Source organism: Typopeltis vanoorti, chromosome 19 (assembly GCF_054136105.1).
Source record: "Typopeltis vanoorti isolate ZY-2024b chromosome 19, IOZ_Tvanoo_1.0, whole genome shotgun sequence".
In the NCBI taxonomy this organism is placed as follows: Eukaryota; Metazoa; Arthropoda; class Arachnida; order Uropygi; family Thelyphonidae; genus Typopeltis; species Typopeltis vanoorti.
The window spans coordinates 105,122,800-105,144,989 of NC_143567.1; the positions used below are offsets into that span (position 1 = coordinate 105,122,800).

At 34.3% G+C, this 22,190-nt stretch overlaps 1 protein-coding gene across 2 annotated transcripts in view; it reads left to right on the plus strand.

Annotated features, from left to right (window-relative positions):
- The window catches only part of LOC150096426 (uncharacterized), a 46,608-nt gene extending 43,873 nt beyond the window's left edge, over nucleotides 1–2,735 (plus strand). For both annotated transcript variants that reach the window (XM_090409096.1, XM_090409097.1), the window contains one exon: nucleotides 41–2,735. In XM_090409096.1, the coding sequence (XP_090265222.1) occupies nucleotides 762–1,454 (693 nt within the window). In that variant the 5' untranslated portion in view covers nucleotides 41–761 and the 3' untranslated portion in view covers nucleotides 1,455–2,735. The remainder of the gene's footprint in view (nucleotides 1–40) is intronic.
- The last annotated feature ends 19,455 nt before the right edge of the window (nucleotides 2,736–22,190 follow it).

The following is a 22,190-nucleotide window of genomic DNA, read 5'->3' on the forward strand; positions in this document are numbered from 1 at the left end:
ATTGAATATGAAATGAAATAATTTTTTTCTTTTTGTACAGATCCATATTCCATGAGAAATGAATGCTGAAATAAAGAAAATTTCCCCCAAACTAATTAATAAAATTCAGGAAATCTAAAACAAGCTTTGACTAGCAGAAGAAATTATTTAAACTCAAGGAATTTTGAAGTACTGTCCTGTCAAATCGGCGACCATTATTTCTTCTAAAAATGCTGTAAACAAGTGAGTTGAAATGAGTAGTTTTTCTAAAGAAAAAGACAGTAAACAATTAATTTGAAGGATTAAAAACAGAGAACACTCTTCTTGAAGATAACAAATTAATGATAATCTAAAGAAAGATTAAAGTTTTTAAAAAGAAACCGAATGAAGAATATTTGCATTTGAAAAATATTTTAAAAAAAAGTTGAATGTGCGCAACTTGTTTGAGAAATTAACAGAATTCTTCTTCAGTTGAGAGAAATTTTACAAGCAGATCATAAAACACACTCAAGAAATCATCCAAATAAATGTTTCGTCTGCTTCTGTGTGATATCGGTGATAAGTAATTTTGGTAAACAAAATATTTTATCGAACATTTATGTACTTATAATCAATAAATCATAACAAATTTTAATCTGGATATCAAAAACAACCCTTAAGAATTCATACTAATCAGAATCCATTCCTGGGTCCATCTGAGAAACAACTTGTTTGATATCAGAAAACATTCAAGTTTTCAAAACTACTGAGCGAAGTACTTTTCTCACATAGGAAGTCGTAAAATGGATACAAGAATACACGCTAAGGAAGAGCACTTTGTGTGCATTGTCTGTGACAAAATATTTTTACAATCGGAAGAACTTAACACACACATAAGATTTCATACTAATGAAAAATCATTCGAGTGTAGTATGTGCGGGAAGATATTTAAGAAGGCATCATATCTTAAGGTACACTTGAGAATTCATTCTGATGAAAGAGAATATAATTGTACATTCTGTCAAAAGAAATTTTCTCAGTCATCAAATCTTGAAAGACACATAAGAATTCACACTAATGAGAAACCTTTCGAATGTACTATCTGTGATAAGAAATTTTCCCAGTCAGGTTCACTAAAAACACACTTAAGATTGCATACTAATGAAAAACCATTCAGCTGTAGTATGTGCGGGAAGAAATTTAAAATAGCATCACATCTTAAGCTACACTTCAGAATTCATTCTAATGAAAGACCATTTACTTGTACATTCTGTCAAAAGAAATTTTCTCAGTCAGGAACTCTTAAAATTCACATAAGAATTCACACTAATGAGAAACCTTTCCAATGTCCAATGTGTGAAAAGAAATTTTCTGTGTTAGGAAATCTTAAAAGACACATAGGAATTCACACTAATGAGAAACCTTTCGAATGTACTATGTGTCATAAGAAATTTTCTCAGTCAAGTTCCCTAAAAAAACACATGATTGGACACTAATGAAAAACCATTCGTCTGTAGTATGTGCGGGGAAAAATTCATCACAGCATCACATCTTAAGGTACACTTGAGAATTCATTCTAATGAATGACCATATACTTGTACATTCTCTCAAAGGAAATTTTCTCAGTCAGGACCTCATAAAGGACACAAGAATTTACACTAATGAGAAACCTTACCAATATCCAATCTGTGGAAAGAAATTTTCTCAATCATCGCAGCTTAATAGTAATTTAAGAATTCATACCAATGAGTAACCATTCGAATGTACTACCTGGAAAAAGAAGATTTCTAATTCAGGAAATTTAATAAACCAAACTAATGAAAGAATTTCGAAGTACAATCTGTCGTAAGAAATTTTCTTTTACAGAATATTTTAAAATTTACTTCAGATGCATAACAATTCAACTGCATCAACTTCTTACCACGAAAAGATTATAAAAGACAATTAAGAACACACATTAATGAGAAACGTTTTGAAATGTGATCTGTAGTAGGAAAACCCCAAAAAATTCGTTTTGATGGGAAACTGTTCTAATGTACATCTCTGAGTTTTTAGCTTAAGTTAAATTCAAAAATTATTTAATTCTAATTAATCCAAAGATTTTTTTTTTCTTTGGGATACGAAAATATAAACAATGAACATACTCTCTTAATACACGCTCTAGGATTTGCTCTTCACATTCATTGTTACTTTTACAATTTCTTTTGGATATGATAAATAAGACGGTTAATAACAAAAAAAAAATCAGTTTTGGCAATGTTTTCTTAGGCTTATCTAATCTTTTTCAAGTCATGAATTGCGATATTACGAAAAATTGATGTGTCTCTTGTAAACGGAAATTTTGCAATACAGAATTTCAAAAATATTTTAATCTTTAAATATATAAATATATTTTTAAATATTAATTAATTTCATCTTTATTCTCATGGAATAAGAGGTCTTAATCTTCATACGCTGTACAGTGAACACTCTTTAACTCTTAGAAATTCTGCTACCATTGGCCACATGATCTCTCTCTCTCTCTATATATATATATATATCTCTATGTTTACTTTACACCGAAAGAGTTACACCAAAGTAACAGTAAAGTTTAATCATTGCTAAGTATTGTACATGATTAATATTTGTGAATCGTCAAAATTTGCAGATGATCATTTGTACATAATTGATATATGAACCAATTCTAAAAATATGTGCTTGACTAAACAGAGCATTATTGAATTTTTTTCATTTAAATGTAAAAAAATATATTGCTAAAAAAGAAATAAAAAATTACATTACAATGTTGTGTTGTTAATTGTTTCTTAATCATACATAACAACACTATCTAAGTCTCAGTGGTAAAGTATATGAAACCCTCTCCTTGAAAATAGCAATGATAAATGGCACGCTTAAGTATTCTGAAGCTACTGATGTCAAAATAGCTGAAATTTGGTTTCAGGATTGGTATCTATGATGTAAAAAGTACAAAGGTTAAACAAGCTATTAATTTGTCAGATTTTCCACTTTTCATATTTGAAGTAGACTTGCTTAGATATTCTCAAACAAGCACAGCCAACTTAACCAAATTATTTTTTATATATCTCCTATCCTATGATTGAGACACTGGTGTTTATTGTAGTATTATATTGCTTGCAATATATAATCTCTGTTCACTTTTTAACCTCTGGTTTCAAATTTTCTTGCACCCTCTTTCTCGCTGTCTTCTTTCTGATCTCTTGGATTTGTTATCCTTGTATGGTGGTTTATGTAAAGAAATAATCCAATCTCTGAAGTCATTTCCACTGGTGAATTAAGGTTCATATCTTAATACATTCCATGTCTCCAATCTGGAAGAAAAGGTTAAGTATTTTCTGTAAGCAATGCCTTGAAGGATATTGTTCTTCTAGAAGCCATAAAATCACTTGAAGTATTCCAACGTTCTTCAACTCCACATATCCAACGGTTTCTAGATCTCTTTACAACCAAATCTCCTTTCAGATACACTGCTGTTGTTATCCCTCCTCATAGCATCACAGACGATAGTCTCTTGAAGGTGATTAAGATGGTTACCATGTGTACACTTGCGTAATGCTGGTAAAATACACCATGTCACCACACGTTTCATTCCTCCCACCGATGTATTCCTTGGCATTAATTGTCATAATGCAATGCTGTGACGATGTCTACTTTTATATAATGATACAACAAAGCAGACATTGTTATAATACCTAATTGCCTGTGCAGCTCACTGGAAAGTAGCGATTGCATCCATTGCGCAAGCCTTCTGTAGAAAGGCTTAAGTTGAATTCCAGTCATTCGATAGAAGAACTTTTATAAGCCTTCCACTAATTTCTGAGTTAGTTGAAATATGGCACGGGTAAGCGGAATTTTCTCCCGACAAACTGAGAAAATCAGCCTTAGAACCCATACTATTTCAGAGAGTAACATTGTTTTAGACTGAGGTACCACGATATGGCACCAATTGTTTGCAAACTCTTCACTGGTTGCCGTTTAAAATTCGGTGATGGTCTTCGGTCAGCTATCGCTGATTCCCTACGAGTTGAGATTAATCGTCACTCCGTCTCCAAAAACTAAATCAGGCGAAGCCGGAATCGACTTTTCCTATAATGGAATAAAAGCCATTAGCCGATTTATTATTATTTTTGTTTATTTATACTTGTTCCTCTTATATAATGATCTAACATTGGGCTTTGCAATGTTATTATCAGCAGTTTAATGATGTTAATTATAACACTTGCTCTCAATAAACACTACTCCTTTTGGTCGCCAGATCCGAATACTCCTTTTAATCGTATTATATAAATTCTTCATACTCTAATGAGTATATTTAATCCCCTATCCATTCAAAATTCAATATGCAGTTCAATTTGTACGAAATTCACAACACATTTTTGTGTGATATAATTCATTACGATGCTGTCAATAAACTCATGTCCACAATTCCGTTTAGTGATAAAATTGTTTCCGTATTTCCGTATAGAGATAAAAATGTAGATTGTCCTTAGTCTAGGCCGCCAGTGTATAAATAATCCAATTTTTGCACATGAAAACAATAAATTTAACACAAATTAATCTTATAAAATAATTTCATCATCATTCTAACATATCGGATAATATACAAATTTGAAAATTAAAATGATTAATATTAACATCGCCATATAATACTGCATAAGAGTCTGTTGGCTACCACAAGTATTTTTTTTTTCTTGTTTAACGAACAAATCACCTCATAAGACATGAAAAAAAAAATCAAATTAGATCAGATAATTGTAAGTGAAATACACTGATGTCAAAAGATAAGGACACAGATCATTTTTACGATTTTTATGAAAAATGTTTAACTACTACAGCCAAATCTGGACATAAATGCATTGCCAACATACTAATAAATTGTATAATTTATTAGTATGTTGGCAAAAAATATATTATAAATTTTGTACAAATTTTATTGCAATACATTTTTGGCAAAAGTTTCAAATTTCCTAAGAACACTGTTAAGGAATTAATGTACACTACTTACAGAACAGTATAAGGAGTTATCACCGTTCGGGGTTGAGTAATTCCAACCCGAACGGCGATGCAGTTCTGGAGCTATCTGCGAGCTCCCGCTGTCAATTATTAAATATGGAATAAATGAAATTACATCTCGAAAATATATCTCCTCATAATAATATTTATTGAAATATTAAAAAACGTTAACATTTATGTAATATTACGAACACTAATAAGACTCTTAAGTAAAAAATTTGTCACTAATTTCTATATTCATTGACTCTTTACAATAATCACTTACAATATTCTTTGATTTTACCATTCTAGTGTGATGTCTGATTTTTTGAAAAGGTCTTCTCAATACTTCAAAGACACCAAATAATAATATGTACCTCAAATTTTCGGATGGAACGTGAAAAAATTTTGCATCAAAGATTTGGCGATTTTGGCATGGACAAGTTGCCCATCCCTGGTCTAGAGTCTAGATTTAAACAAATCCATCATGCTGCTGCGCGTTTGGGAGTTTGCGGCGATCAGGGAGCTGCGGCGAAAACGCCAGTCAGTCTTACCAGCGATGACTAAGCCTTAGATTGTCAGAAATGCTATGTCTTTTTGACTCTTTTTATAGTATTTTTGGTGTGTATTGAGAAGGGCGGCAAACTCGGGGACCGCTCCAGGTGGCAAAAGTTCTAGCTACGCCACTGAAACTGGGTGAGATCCGAGGAGCGCGATTTTGTGTGGGACTCGAAATTGCACAAATTTGTAATCTGAGTTGTCAAGTGGCAACTCAGATTCCAACTCTGGCATTACTCTGGATTACAAGTGTCAACTCTGTCCTTAAAACAAATAAAGAAGGTATTAGGAAAGTGGTGTGGGTTTTCAGGAATTCGGATAGGAAGGAAGATGTTCGATTTGTGTTACGTGGTCATAAGTTATTTATCACTTTAATTTGTGTGTCTCAGAAAACAGTGGGGTCTGTGTGTGCTGATATTCTGAAAGTAGATATCAGGTATTTGATGATGATAAAAAAAATTATATATATATATATATATATATATATATATATATTGTATATATCCATCGCAAAAGTGTAAAAGTATGACTGCCAAAGGGAAACGATATTCGGTGTGAGAAATTGAGGAGTTCCTAGTACTAGAAAGATAAATGAATGATGAAATATTTGAGGTAATAATACAGGCAGCTGACAACTAACAAAAGCCTGTTGCTTACACAGCGTCGAGACTCATGAAGGTCCGATTTAATTTGGAATACTAGTTAACCGACATTTAATTCAGACAAACAACTGATTTTATAACATCAGTCAACATTAAAATTATTACAACATGCATTAAAATGTTTTTAATTTCTGACAAACCGGTGGAAAACTATCGAATAACTAGTAATTTTTCATAGGTTATATCGGCTAACTAGTATTCCAAAACTTACTTAGGACAAAGAGGACGTTCTATTTAGATGAGGCTACAAGATCGTCACTCTTATATTCGCATCAAAAAATAAAAAATAAATAAATAAATAAGGCTTTCCAATGAGACTAATAGATCGAAGGGCTAGAAATTTTGCTCTAAGAGATTGCTACAAAAAGTTATAGTCAAGCATATTCAATTTATTCCCGATAATATTTTTACTGCATCGTAAAGCATTAAATTAGACTTGTATTTAGAACAATGAGAAAAAAAATCAGGCTATCTTCTTAATTCCAGTAACCATACCTCAAATATATTTCAGGAATCGTTCACATGTATTTTTGCATGGTTCCTAATTTGCGTTGTGTTCTGATTGTTTCTATCGTTTTGCTATTTTTAATTTTTTTCTTAATTCTATGTTGAGTTCTCACATGGTAATATTTTTTCTAATGTTACTTTCGGTTTTATAATCTCAAACTTCATAATAATATTTCGTATTTTGAACAGACTGAGAGAAACGGGTTAATTACCCGTTTCTCTCAGTCTGCTTTCTGAAATTTTAGATTTGGTTTTCTTGGTTTATTTGTACATTAAATTCTTCTTCTACACGTGCAGTACTTCCTAATTTCCTTGCTGCATTTCAATTTCCTTTACGCTTTCTTGAATCATTACCTTTTCTTTAGGGAAGAATTATAAGTAATTAAACTTCCTTCAAGGGAGTTAGTAGTTCATCCCTGGTAAGTCCACTGGAATGGCCTCTACTTATAGCCTCTGGATAGGCACCCCCTTTAATAATATTGGAGTTATAAGGACCTTCTTTGGTCGCTGGTATCTCCATTATACTTTTAGAACAGGGTGGGCCACGAAAAAGTGACGTTGATATTTCACTGAGCAAATCTGAATTGTAATCAGTGTATTAACAGCAATTGCTGTGTAAGATTAGCATCTTAATGACATTTTTGAATGTGTTTGAGAAATTAATGCTGATAACAGTTGAAAGACACCGATATATTCGAAGCTAATGTTGGCGATTTATAAAAGGGCAAGATGTGGTCGGAACAGTCATCACATAAACTATAGGTTATAGCAGATTAATATAAGAGTTGGATACGCTGTTGTTTGAAAGCCATTCAATGGTTTTAATTTATAGGACACAAAGAATCTTTCTCTCTACTTTTCAAATCAACACGATTTAGCCTTTATTATAACAAGATAACAAGGTTAACCTCAGGAAAACTCAGGTTTTTCATTCCGCAGAAAAGACAGTCAAACCGGCTAGAAGATCACACGCAATTTACAGTAACAACAGATAATGCCGGTAGGAATAGCCGCTCTATCATAAGCGCAATTGAAATCTACAACGAAATTTTTAAAGTAATAATTTACCAAATCATCATTACTTCTTGTAATTATCGTATTTAATAATACGAGGGGAGGGCTGAAAAGTTCTGCTAAACACCTAGAATTAAAGGATATTGAAGCATCTGATATAACGACAAGAAGAAACATATCTTAAAACCCTATAAACCTCATATCATTAGATTGTAATAATTGTTCTTTTACTTTTCGGATATATAAAAAGTCATGTCATAGTTTTGAAGAAATTCGAAGACTCAGAGTTGCGGGATATCATCAAGTTTTTCGTGCTGCAAGAAAAGTCCATAAATGCGATTCACTAAACTTTGTGCGAGTTGTATGCAGATATATATACAGATTATGTATATATGCATATGTATATATGCAGATATATACATGGACGTAGTCCTTCTGGGACTACGTCCATGTATATATCTGCCAGATGGGTGGCCAACTTTAAAACTGGACATCCCGAGTCAACTGATGCCACCAGGTTAGGAAGACCTTCGCCCACGATCACTCCAGAAGACATCGATTCAGAGCATGCCATGATCCTTGATAATATACGAATACCAGCCAAAAACAATGCAAAGACTTTCCGGATATCCAGGGGAACGAGTTCAGGTCATTTCCATTCAAAATCTAGATATGCAGACCATCTCATTGAAATGGGTCCAAAAATGTTTGAATGACGATCAAAAGAGAGAAAGTCTGCTTTCATCTCAAGGAATTTTGATTCATTTTGAGAAATCAAGTGCGAATTTTTTTGGCTCGTATTGTGACCGTTGATGAAACATGGCTTTATCACTGGTAGCCAGAGACCAAACAACGGTCAATGGAGTGGATATACAAAGGTTCTCCACGGATAAAGAAATTCCGAAGTTAAAAGGCAGCTGGAAAGGCACTTGCAATTGTCTTTTTGGAAGAGGATGGTGTAATCCTTATCAACTCCCCTCCCTCTTAAAAAAGTGAAACTCTTATAGCCGCAGTTTATTGAGCAGCTCTTAAAGAATTGACCGAGGTACTGAAGTAAAACATCACGGGAATCTGAGCAGAGACATGTTGCTATTGCAAGTAAACGCACCTGCACAAAGTCGCTATGCATAATTAAAGGAGTCATTATATTTTTCAACAAACAGTGCAAATAGAGACAACCGGGATAAAACGGCACTAACTACTGAATCACATCCCCTCTCCAACAGAAACTGCTGTATAGACCAAGCAAAACCATATGTTACCGGTGGAACATATGGTTTTGCTCGACACCATCCCCGTCGTTAACGTGTTAAAACTAAGAAATATATAGTGAATGTGTTTCAGATATTATGGAATTCGGTTGGTGGGAATTAGCATTTCAACTCAATTACACGACTTTGATTTTCAATGTTTACTTCACCCACCCTATCGCCAGGCATTGCCCCACTTGATTATTTCGTATTCCCAAATTTAATGAAACACTTGAAAGAAACAAAAATTACCGGAGATGATGAAGTGATATCTGAAACTGAAGACTGGTTTTTGCGAAAAGGGAAAGCTTTTATCTCAGAAGATGGCAATGATGCAGCAATGTTGTAACAAGAGTATAACACTTCATAGGGTATATGTATTCTTTGGCATTTTTCTCTCTTTCGGGATGAAAAAAATTAAATTTCCTGATGTTAAAAGCCTTTTTATTTCTTTGACATCATGCAAAACGCACATTCAGATAGAATGCTTTTAAAAAGGAGGGGCCTGGAAAGTTCTGATAAACACATAGAACAAAAATCATATTTGCTTTACACTTCATCACTTATATAATAATAATAATAATATATATATATATATATATATATATATGTAGAAATTTTCATCCGGAATTTTAATTAATAAAGTCAAAGCACCTTGTGGCAACTTGTTTATGTAAAATTAATATATAGCAGTGTTTCTCAAAGTGTGGTATGCGTACCCCCAGGGGTACGTGAAAGGTCGGTAGGGGGGTACGTGGCAATTTTCGGCTATGCATAATTAAAGGAGTCATTATATTTTTCAACAAACAGTGCAAATAGAGACAACCGGGATAAAACGGCACTAACTACTGAATCACATCCCCTCTCCAACAGAAACTGCTGTATAGACCAAGCAAAACCATATGTTACCGGTGGAACATATGGTTTTGCTTGACACCATCCCCGTCGTTAACGTGTTAAAACTAAGAAATATATAGTGAATGTGTTTCAGATATTATGGAATTCGGTTGGTGGGAATTAGCATTTCAACTCAACTATTGAAATGCTAATTTGTCTTTGGTTCGCACGAACTTTTGTTAATACCGCACCAATCATATGCAGTTCTTTGCTGCTTAACGTATCTCAAGTCTTGTAATTTTTGCTTGAAATAATGGGAAAGAAGATGGAGCTATTTGGGTAGATAACTTTGACGATGCACACGAAGAAACTGTTCTCGATGCCAAAAGTAGTAATAGTGAGTAGGAGCTTCTTGGCATTTCTTAAGACTGGATCCCATCGATGAGACCTCAATAAAGGTCGAAGCCGGTCTGGGTAGTGGCCCTTGCCTCTACTATATAAAGCAGTGTTTCTCAAAGTGTCTTAAGTCGCACCATTTTCAGTTTTTTTCTGAAAACTTTAGTTTTCGAAAATTCCCGCACATATCTCGCAACACGAGTTAAAGTTAAATCATATTTTTTGTTTACATGAACATATAAATTCAAATAAAATAGATAGTTAATTTTAATCAATTTTTAATTAATTTATTAATTTTTAATCAATTTTAAGAAATTAATGTTAATTAATTAATGTATTTATTTCATAATTAATTAATTAGGGGGTACTTGGTAATAATCAAAATTTAAGAATGGGTATGCGGATATCAAAAGTTTGAGAAACACCGATGTGTAGCATCATACATCCCCTGGCGAGGATGTGTTTTGCATTAAGGGAAAATACCAAGGAGAGTGATCAAAGCTTATTCCACCTTTACTACGAGTTGCCTGGACGTGCACTAAGTACGGAGTCGCCCTGACTTGCACTACATGCAGGCGCAAATTTGACTTAGGGAGTGTAGTGAAAAATGTCCTGAGGTTGTATTTTTTAAGGACTTTAGCCACTTTATTGGAGACTGAATTTCTTCTGGATGCTCCTAGGCAGCGCACTACGGAAACTACTGATTTTAAAGGTAGCATCTCAGTATCTTACATTAGATCAGTCTCCGATAAATTGGCTAAAGTCCTTAAAAAATACAACATCAGGACGTTTTTCACTACACTCCATAAAGTCCGTTCTCATATAGGCCATCCGAAACCTATTCATCATAACCTGAAATATCCAGGTGTTTACAAGTTATGGTGCGACTGTAATATTCTTTATTTTGGACAGACTAACAAATCTGTTGAACTGCGTATTGAGGAGCATAAGAGAGACATCTCCTATAAAAGATCACATGCATCTGCGCTATCCAGTCATGTTCTTTTCTCTAATAACCCTCATGACGATCTACAGAGCCACTCAGTTTGCTGGGATAAATCCGAAAACATTTTTTGCTGTAGTGATGAGTTTGAAGGGAAAATCGTGGAGTCCAGAGAAATCCTCCTTAATCCTGAACATTTGAACAGCAATTTGAGTTATAACATCCCTGATAGCAATACTGCAGTTGTTGAATACTGGCGCTCACGAGAACCTGCAAGCACGCATGAAACAAACAATAGCACGTTAGATAGAACGACTTAAAAAATACATTTTTGTGTTAATTATGTATTGCATTTTTGCCTGTAATTCTCAGTTATTTGTAACTTCAATTTTTTTTTACTGTGTTCTACCTTTAGTGGATACCTGAAGAAGGCTGTAAAAGGCTGAAACTAGTTGTATCATTATCATTAAAATTTAATATTTTATCTCGGTTTAAAGTCATTTAAAATTTATTCTTTAAAATTATATATCCGGAGTGCTTTTTTGGAATTTCCATTCCAAAAAAGCACTCCGGATATATAACCGTGCCAGCCTGGCATTACTACGCGAGCAAATCGCTTCTACTCGTGCCACCCTCTCAGTGACGAACGCCGCCATTGGCTCCTTGCATTCAGAGCTCTTTAACGTTCTTAACCCTGAACTTTGGTCGATTCTCTTCGGCATTTCGGAAACCTCCGCACAGAAAGAATTTCAAAAAATAAAAAATAAACACGTCAAGAAATATAACAACCTGATTAAAGACAAACCACAACCACAAATTCAACCGCTCCAGACAGTAGCAACTCTCTCTTCCAAAAGGCTCAATGACGATGCCGTCAGCGCACTTATCCTCGGCCGTAATTTTCCCGTCGCTCCGAAAGAAGGGCCGGTGCTTGATGTAATGGTTAACATCGAACGTGGGATCGGTCGCTTACCGTCGGAGATAGCCAACAACATCAGACTTGACGTAGCCAACATCCTTGCTCATTCTTCGCCTCCAAAAAGTAATTTATCGTATGCCCAACGCACAGCTCTCCTGAAATTACGGAAAGAAAAAAGTATCGTCATCACCAGAGCTGATAAGGGTAATGCCAGAGTCGTTCTTAATACCAGTGAATACAATTGCAAAATGAATATTATCCTCCGCGATCGCGCTACCTACATCCCGCTAGAACACGACCCCACAAAAACAAGTTAAAAAATTAAAAATCTTACTTAAAAAAGTATCTTCCTGGCCCCCCGACATCACGAAAAAACTTAAACCGTTCCTCTCCCGTCCTCCCCCCCCCCCAAATTTACGGCTTACCAAAAATCCACAAACCCAATTCCCCACTCAGACCTATAGTAGATGCCACCAATGCGCCTTGCTACAGACTGTCTAAACAGCTGGCCAACTCTCTGACCCCCCCTCACTGGAATGTCCACTTCCTATATAAAAAACTTGACCCACTTTAAAGCCCTCATAGAAAATTAAACCTTGAATAAAGCAGACATATTGATAAGCTTTGATATCTCCTCTTTGTTTACTAATATTCCCTTAACTGACACCTTATCTCTCTTACAAAAAGTTTTCCCTTCTGACATCTTAGATCTCTTTTCCTTTGCCATTAACTCTGGGTATTTTTCTTGGAAGAACAAAATCTACAAGCAGATAGAGGGAACTGCCATGGGTTCCCCCCTCTCCCCCCTTGCCAATTTCTATATGGAAGATTTTGAAAAACGAGCCATAGACTCAGCCCCACTCAAACCTTCTATCTGGCTAAGATATGTAGATGATGTGTTCTCTATTTGGCCTCATGGCCCAGACACATTAGACTCCTTCCTCAGTCATCTCAATAGCCTACATCCAAGAATCCAGTTTACTAGGGAAAAGGAAAAGAACAATTGTTTACCCTTCCTAGACACCTTAGTCACATGCCTGCCTAATGATACACTTGCCTTCACTGTATACAGAAAACCCACACACACAGGCAGATACATTCACAAACTCTCACACCACCACCCCTCTCAACAGTATGGCATTATTAAAACTCTTACCAAGAGAGCCCACAATCTATGTTCCAGTGGAACCGCCCTCACTACTGAGCTTAACTACATACACAACACTTTCCTCTCCAATGGCTACAGCGATCACAGTATCAAAAAAATAATTAGTTCCTCTCCCATTCCCGGTCCTTCTCGTCAACAAGAATTTAAAAATGCCATCACCATACCCTACATCCGTGGCACATCGGAAAAAATAGCCAAGATTCTAAAAAAGTACAACCTACACACAGCATATAAACCCCACCGCAAACTTGCTACCCTTATCCGTTCTACAAAAGATCAGCTCCCTCCTCTCTCTCTGCCTGGAGTTTACAAAGTACCCTGTTCCTGTAAGCTGGCGTACTTTGGACAGACAGGCAGATCAGCATCCATCCGCTTAGAGAAACACAAGTCTTACATCTGTAAACACAACTATGGTCATTCAGGCTTGGCTGACCATGTCTTGGACACCACCCACAGAGTATCATGGAAGAAAACCACCATGCTCCATCACAGCAAATTCAAGAAAGAGAGACTATTCTTATAAGCAGCAGCATCTCTTAGAAATCAACCAAATCTTAATAAATACGGTTGCATTAAGTTTCCGAAAATTTGGGAAACACTCATCACCAGATGTCCTACTTTATATTCCAGGCCACTTACAACCGCCCTTAGAGGGTGCTCCACCTAGATAGGACTTTAGTGTCACCCACGTGGTTGGGCTTAGTATTGTATGATATTTGTGTTATGTTACATTAGTTATTTTTGTAATCACCGTAGATGTCCTAGTGACTAGGACGAAATATAGGAAGTATTAAATTCTTTTTAATCCTTTCTGAGTGTTGTAAAAAATCCATTAAACCTCCGACATTATACAGTAAGAAATGTAAGAAAGAGTTAATAACTATAATATCTTAATTGTTTATATATCAAATCACTGGACACGCGATAACAATAATTAATAATAAAATTAAATATATAAACCTAAGAGTTTCTACTATAAAATATTTAAACATTTAATTATATTATATAAAGATAACTAAAACATCTTTCTAAAACCAAACAAATGCTTCGAAAAATGTGCCCTTAATGATAAATGCATTACTATGATTATGCTATGCACTCCATGTATATACATGTACGTATAATGTAAATATAAATGGTTATACATGTATAACCATTTATAATGTAAATATAAATGGTTATACATGTAATACACATGTAAATATAATGTAAAAATACAGTATTTCTGTTTACATGTGTGTGTGTTAAAGATACCAAGAAATTATATACTTGGATTGTAATTATTTTCCCAAGAAAGCAAAGCAATGTTTTGCGGTGAAATATTTTCACACGTTTCGAGCTTACTGAGGTAAAGCTCAATGAAGGTCGAAACCGGTCTGGGTAGTGGCCCTTCCCATTATTATTATTATTATTATTATTATTATTATTATTATGTGACACCCTCCCAGGGAGTCCGAAGAATCATTGAAAGAGGATTCCACTCTTCAACTCTCCCTCCCCACTAATCAATCCATAGACCGCAACTACCTTCATCCTCTACACCAGTATTTCTCAAACTTCAGATATCCGCGTACCCCTTCTTAAATTTTCATTATTACCCCTTTATTAATTAAGTACCCCCAATGAATTAATTAAAATTAATTAATTTAAACAAAAAATATGATTTATTTTTAAATTTTTGTTCTCTCACTTTTGCAACGAGTTGCCCTGGTGTTGAACTACCACTGGGATCAGCCGAATAGTCTATTACTAAAAGAAAGCCAGACGGTTTCATTTCGGCGACGTATAATTAAATCGGCAAAGTGGATATTACATCCAATATTATTTCATAAATTTTGAATTATATATTTCTGGAATTTTCGATTTAATATCTTCGGACGGGGTTGACTGTAGATAAGGGGGGGAGGTAGCTACTGTATAGTTTTTGAAAAAATCCACTGATACTGGACGTGTGCATTTCAAACCTGTGTTGTTCAAGAGTCAACTGTAAAAATACAATGGCTAAGCAAGCTATGAAATTGTCAGATTTCCCGCTTTTCATATTTCTAATAGACTTTGTAAGACGTTTTAAAACAACCATGGCCGCCTTAACTAAATTATACCTTATAAAACTCCTATCCTGCGAGTGACTCATATGCTTTCTTGCCATGATTTGAGGACTTCTTGCAGCACGAAAAACATCGTTAATAAGTTTTCTTACCTCTTCTGACCTCCTGTATTTGTTATCCTTGCATGTTGATTTTATGTGTCCCAATAATCAATTGACGATTTAATTCTATTGGCGGTTTGATGTTCATAACTCATTCCAATCTTAGTCACTAAGCTGGAAGAACACCAGATGTATTCAGGTGTTCTTCCGTTGCTTACAGCAAAAAAAAAAAAATAAAATAAAAATAAATAAATAAAAGTTAGGTAGCAAATAAATGAAATTTTGTACTTTTGAATTTTTTGAACTTCTGGATTTTTCTGCCTGTTAAAGGGTTAAAGGATGATAAATAATAAAACTTTTTGTTTTTATTTTTATTTATTTTTATTTTTTTACAATTTTACAAAGTTTTTTTTTTACTTGCACTACACTAATAATGAAAACACGAAAATCACACTAAAGAGTTATTTTTGAAACAAACACCTCAATCTTACACGATTCAATAACAAATGAAGTTAAGGAGCAACCAACCGACATTGATAATGAGGTTTAATGCTGTTCAAAATACAAAATACGAAGCTTATCAACTAGCGCCGACATTGGTATTGCCCCATTATTGAAAGCGTAGATAGTGCGCGCTGTTCAAAATACGTGTTAAAACGTAAAAATTGTTTAGAAAAAATTTTCGCTTAAAATAATCAAGATTTTTATTATGTTCACTGAAAACATTAATCTATTTTAAAATACTATAGGAAAATGTCTTGACTTGGGGCTCCCCAAAGCTTGCGGCCCCCAGGCACGTGCCTCATTGCCTTAATGGGTAATCTGCCACTGCCCATGTACGTCTTTCTGTATACATGATCGACCTCTGGACAAATTTGTTCATCTTCGAAACATTTATAGAAATGTAAGCTGTTATATTTGATATTTGAATGGCAATTGGTATTATCTGATAGGGTGGGATTTTCAGGAAATAGACATCTTATGATCTTCCTTCCATCCTTTGTAAATTGACTGCTGGTATGCACTCTGATTTCATTACCAATACTTGAGGATGGTATACTCTGTTTAAATTTCTCTACCGGATGGAGGTGTTCATTAAGGATCAGTTGTATTGTCTTCTCATCACAGACCACACAGAAATCTGGAAAGGTCAAAAAATCCTCCGAATATCAGCAATCCTATGTTAGAAACTTAAATTCATCAAATGTGAATTTAATTACTAAATTACGAAAATATATAGCAAAGAATGTTTAATTAAAATTTTTGACATAGAATTGCTGCAGTATTGAGAGGTTTGTTTTTCTTTCTCTCTCTTTACGTTTTTGTCTGCGAGGCCAGTGAAACCGGACTAAAGCACGTGCTTCTTCTCAGGGCCGCTGTCATATTTCAGTTTGTGTAAATCAAGGCAAACTACGAAGCCGATGATTATATTCTAAGTTTTTTTTTTTTAAGAGTTGACTATAAAAGATAGATGGTTCTAGAAATGACTCCATCTCTTCATATTGAAAGTATTATATTAAGAAATAATATATTAAGAAAATATTAAAATTATAAAATAATTATTTTACGAAAACAGCAAGTTATCGAATGTGATCCAGATATGAAAATTAAAATGAACTATATTTAGCTTTATCACAAATAATTACCTCATAAAACTCAATTAGGCACCGGTTGTGGTTTTTTTTCTCTCCTTTATCTAACGAATCATCTGATAAGAGGATTAATAAGTAGAAGAATCGAATCAGAGAGGTTAAGTCTAAGCGATATATCTACTACGTATGGCTGTTCCGTAGCACTTGATTATAATAATATTAATCATATAATGATAGTATTATATATAGGAGAAGCATAAATAGACGTTAAAATAACGAATAACATATTTATTTAAGTCAATGAACAGTTTCATTAATTCCTAATAAAATTTTAATTCTGGTTTGCAATCTATATGATGCAATACTCATTTTACAATAATTAAAAATGATAATTAATCAGGTATTGTCTGTAGTAGATTTGTAAATTTATTTTATTGGGCCACTCGAATCACGAGTTGTCTTATCCCGGACTCGAAAGAAAAATTATACAAAATTTCCACGAAATTTCGTTTCGGCAATTCCAGGGAACATATCCCTATTTATTAATCTAACTCAGGTGTTCCCAACCCTATGCCCGCGGGCACCATGGCGCTCGTCGACCAATTTGTGTGTGCCCGCCGCTGTTCAACCGTGTGCCGTTTAGTTTGAAATAATCACGTGCACATCACGCAACAATTCATGCAACTATTTCCATTAAATATAATGGAAATAGCTGCATGCATTGCAAAGCTTGTTCAAGTAAATGCTGAAGAACTTCTTCTTATTGTGCTATCTTCTATCGAAGTTCAGCGACCATCTTGGCGAACAAACTGCGCTCTTGTGCTAATCTGAGCAGTTATGCACTGCTGTTTCCTGTCCACGTCTTGATGTTGTCAAACCATGATATTCTTTTTCTTCCTCTAGTTCCTTTGCCATCAATTCTTCCTACCCAAATAGTTTGTAGAAGTTGGTATTTGCTGTTTCTCATGATGTGTCCAAGATATGATGTTTTTCGTTTCTTGATTATTTGTACAAGATGTTTAGCTTTGCCAATGGATTTTAAGACATCTTCATTGGTAATTTTTTCTGTCCATGATATCTTTAGCATTCTTCTGTATAGCCACATCTCAAAGGCTTCGATTTTCTTGATGGTTGTCGCCTTCAATGTCCATGTTTCAACTCCATAGAGCAGAATAGACCACACGTAGCATTTCAGCATTCGGCATCTGACTTCCATGTTTAGGTCTTTATTGCAGAATAGTGTTCTCATTTTCATGAAGGACTGCCGTGCAACTTCAATTTTTGTCTTTATATCTATTTCTGGATCCCACCGTTCATTAAGCCAGCAACCAAGATATTTATATCTTGACACTTGATCAATATTTTTCCCATTGAGTGTCAGTTTCATGAAGAACTTGAGCTAGAAATTTTGGATCTTCAGAATGACATTACGCTAAAATCCCATATAACAGATGAAAACTTCTGGAATCTAGTGGATAGAAAAACGTTCCCATTCTTAAAAAGAGCAGCGTACAAGATAAAATCGTTTTGCGGTTCCACATAACTTTACGAATCATTGTTTTCAACCATGAATATCATAAAATCAAAATATAGATCACGACTCTCTGATCTTGATGATTGTTTAAGAACTGGAATATCATCATATTCTCCTAATTATGAAGCACTGGCCAATGAAATGCAATGCCAAAGATCACACTAACTTACATATATATTCATATTTATAAATTTAGGGACACAAAAACACCCTAAATTTATAAATACGAATGCTCATCACCGTGTAACCTTAAAAGAAAGAATTACATGTATATATTTAATTTTTTATATAATATAAACTTTTAAGTAATAAAACATTTGATTATAATGTAAACTTTGTATTCATTTAACAAAAGAATTCAAAAAATTTGCTTGAAAAAATAGATGGTGCCCGTCGTCCTATCGGTATTTTAGAATGGGAATCCCTGATCTAACTGTTGTTCTGTTTGGAGAATAGTTAGCTTATCCACATTTCACTCAACAAGCTGCGGCTTGAATCCTTTGTTCTCATAGATGTTTCCAATTGCCTTTAATTAAAAAATGAATTAGGTCTCCCTCTGTAAGATAACGCCTTGATTATTAGTGGACTGATCTGGTTTGAAAAAGTCCATGGTTGGTATTTAGAGCAACCTGAAATGGAAATTTAGCTGACATGAAAATTTATTAGAAATACAAAAAAAAAAGAAATTAATGAAAACAGAAAAAAAATTCTCAGTCCACAGCAACACTTCCAATGTATTACAGGTTTAATACTTTTGCGGGTGTATAATCTCTGAGAATTGAAGGGTCTGTTTTGTGTCTGAGAAGAGTTAATATTTGGCTCTCCTGATGACAGCAAAATATTTCGCAAAAAATTTCTCACCTCCTATTAGTGCTCTGCACGTGGAATTAAATTTCTTTGCTGTTGTTTAAAGCATGATTATCAAAGTTCAGAATAACTGCAGTTGCAAGTAGATATTTATTTATAATGTATTATGAACCGAGCAGCTTTATTTTCGATTTATTTTATTTTATTTTATTAATGTAATGTCAGTAAGCACATAAGAATTCACACTAATGAGAAACCCTTCGAATGTACTATCTGTGATAAAAACTTTTTCCGTTCCGGATTTCTAAATACACACTTAAGATTTCATACTAATGAAAAACGATTCCAGTGTAGTATCTGTGGTACGAAATTTAAAAGAGAATCACATCTCAAGGAACACTTGAGAATTCATTCTAATGAGAAACCATATAATTGTACAATCTGCGAGAAGAAATTTTTTCACTCAGGAACTCTTAAAAGTCACATAAGAATTCACACTAATGAGAAACCATTCACGTATACAATCTGTGAAAAGAAATTTTCACAATCAGGAAGTCTTAAAAACCACTTAAGAATTCACAACAGTGAGCAATGAGCAACCCTTCGAATGATCTTTCTGACAAGAAATTTTTAAATTCAGGATTCAAGAATAGATTTTAGAATTCATATTAATGAAAACCAACTTCCACTGTACTAGATTTGGTAAGAAATTTTCTTCTTCAGGAGATCTGAAAGAACACTTCTGAATTTATGCTAATGGTGAAACTCTTCAACTGTACGATCTGCGGAAAGAATTTCTTACCATCAAAAGATTAAAATGACATTTGATGGTAACCACTTGAATACAGAATCATGGGAGGTACTTCAGCTGTATCATCTGTAGAAAGAAATCACCAAAAACTTCATTTTGATGAGAAACTGTTCTAATGTACATCTCTGACTTTTCTTTTAGCGTTCGTTAAGTTAATAATGTAATGCTTAGTAATGAAACATTTTTTTTTTACTTTGTGGTAAGAAATTATAGAGGACGAACACACTCTCTTTAATGCTAACTCTAGAATTTGCTCTTCTCCTTTACTATGACATGCACTGCTGGACATGAAGAATACACCGGTTAATAACATGAAACATAATACAATATTAGATTCGCAAGTTTTCTAAGCCTAACGTAATTCTTAGAAACCATGTATTGTGATTATGCGGAAAGTTTATATGTGTGCTTGTAACGGGAAATTTTGTAATATGGAATTTTGAAAGTACGAATGCAATCTAATGGGATCCCCTTTAAGATAAATACATGTCATATCATATAATATGATTCTTTTGGTCACATCTGTCTCAACTCATGTGACTTAATTAAGCAACCTTAGAAGAAATTAAGATGGCGTGAAAATCCACAATGAAGTCATCCAAATAAAGAAATAATTTTAACCTTTTTTCAAAACATTAACTAAGAGTTCCTAATTCTCATATGTTGTATACTGTACACACTCTGATTTTTAGAAATCCTGTAACTGTTGATGAAATGCCCTCACTGTTCGTTTACTTTTCACCAATAACGATACAGCAAAGTAAGAATAAAGAACAGTCATTGCTAAATAGTTTACATGATTACTATTGTAGATCGTCAACAATTGCAGATCTTCATTTGTAAATGACTGAAAATTGATTTCCAGAGAGTTCATCGAAAAACAGTTAACCGAAAGACAATTCATCGAACGACAATTTATCGAAAAAGCAATTCACCCAATTATCATTTCATCGAAAATCATTTCATCGAACAACAATTAATCGAAAAAGCAATTCCTCGAAAGGCAATTCCCTGAAAAAGCAATTCACCGATCAGTAATTAATCGGAAACACAATTCATCGAAACGCAATTGATCGAAAAACAACAATTCATCGAAAAATCACAATTCATCGAAAATACAGTTCACCGAAAAATGAATTATAAGACATGTGGGATGAAGATGTGTGTGCAATTTTTATTATTATTTTTTAATTGTTTTGTGAGGGATATATCTTTCAGGTAACTTATCCAGGTAACTATATAAAGTAAACTACTATTTATCCGATTTCGTTCGGAAAGCTATTTTTTTTTGCGGGGCATACTGGTTGCAGCGAATGGTATCCACTAAGGCGGATATAGTTGAGATGTTAAATGAACATTTCATAAAGGATTTCATCCTCGTGAAAATAACGTCTTACAGAACTTGAGGACAGTGGGGAGGGAGGAGGAACACTGATGGTAAGTGATTTGGAAGTATGCATGAGGAATTCAGTAAACTGGATATCAATCAGCATGTAGGACTTTTTGATATATCAACATGTGTCTTTGCGATATCTCAGAAGAGGAAGTCACTAGTGGTGTGGTGAAAGGACCAGTTGAAAGTAACAAGCTGTACGGGGGGGGAACTGAAAAGTTCTGATATACACCTAGAACAAAATGATGTTAAAGCATTCTGATATAAATCACAAGGAAGACCATATCTTAAAATCCTTTAACACCTGTGTTTCCTGGAATCGTAATAATTATTATTTTTCATTTAGGATATGTAAGAAAACATGTTAGTGGTTTTGAAGAAATTCGAAGACACAAATCTGCGGGCCGTTAGGTTTTTCGTGCTACAAGAAAAGCCTGCAACTGAGATTCATCAGACATTGCTTGAGAATTTAAGGGATTGTGCCATCCAGTATAACCAACAATTGAAAGCTGAGCATCCTGGGCTGGAGACCTTCCACAGCGATCACACCTGAAAACTTTGATGTAGTGCATGCCATGATCCTTGATGAACAAATGCTAGCCAAAACATCGCAAAGACTCTGGAGACATCCAGGAAACGAGTTAGTGTCATTATCTACCAAAATCTGGACACCTCAAAGGTT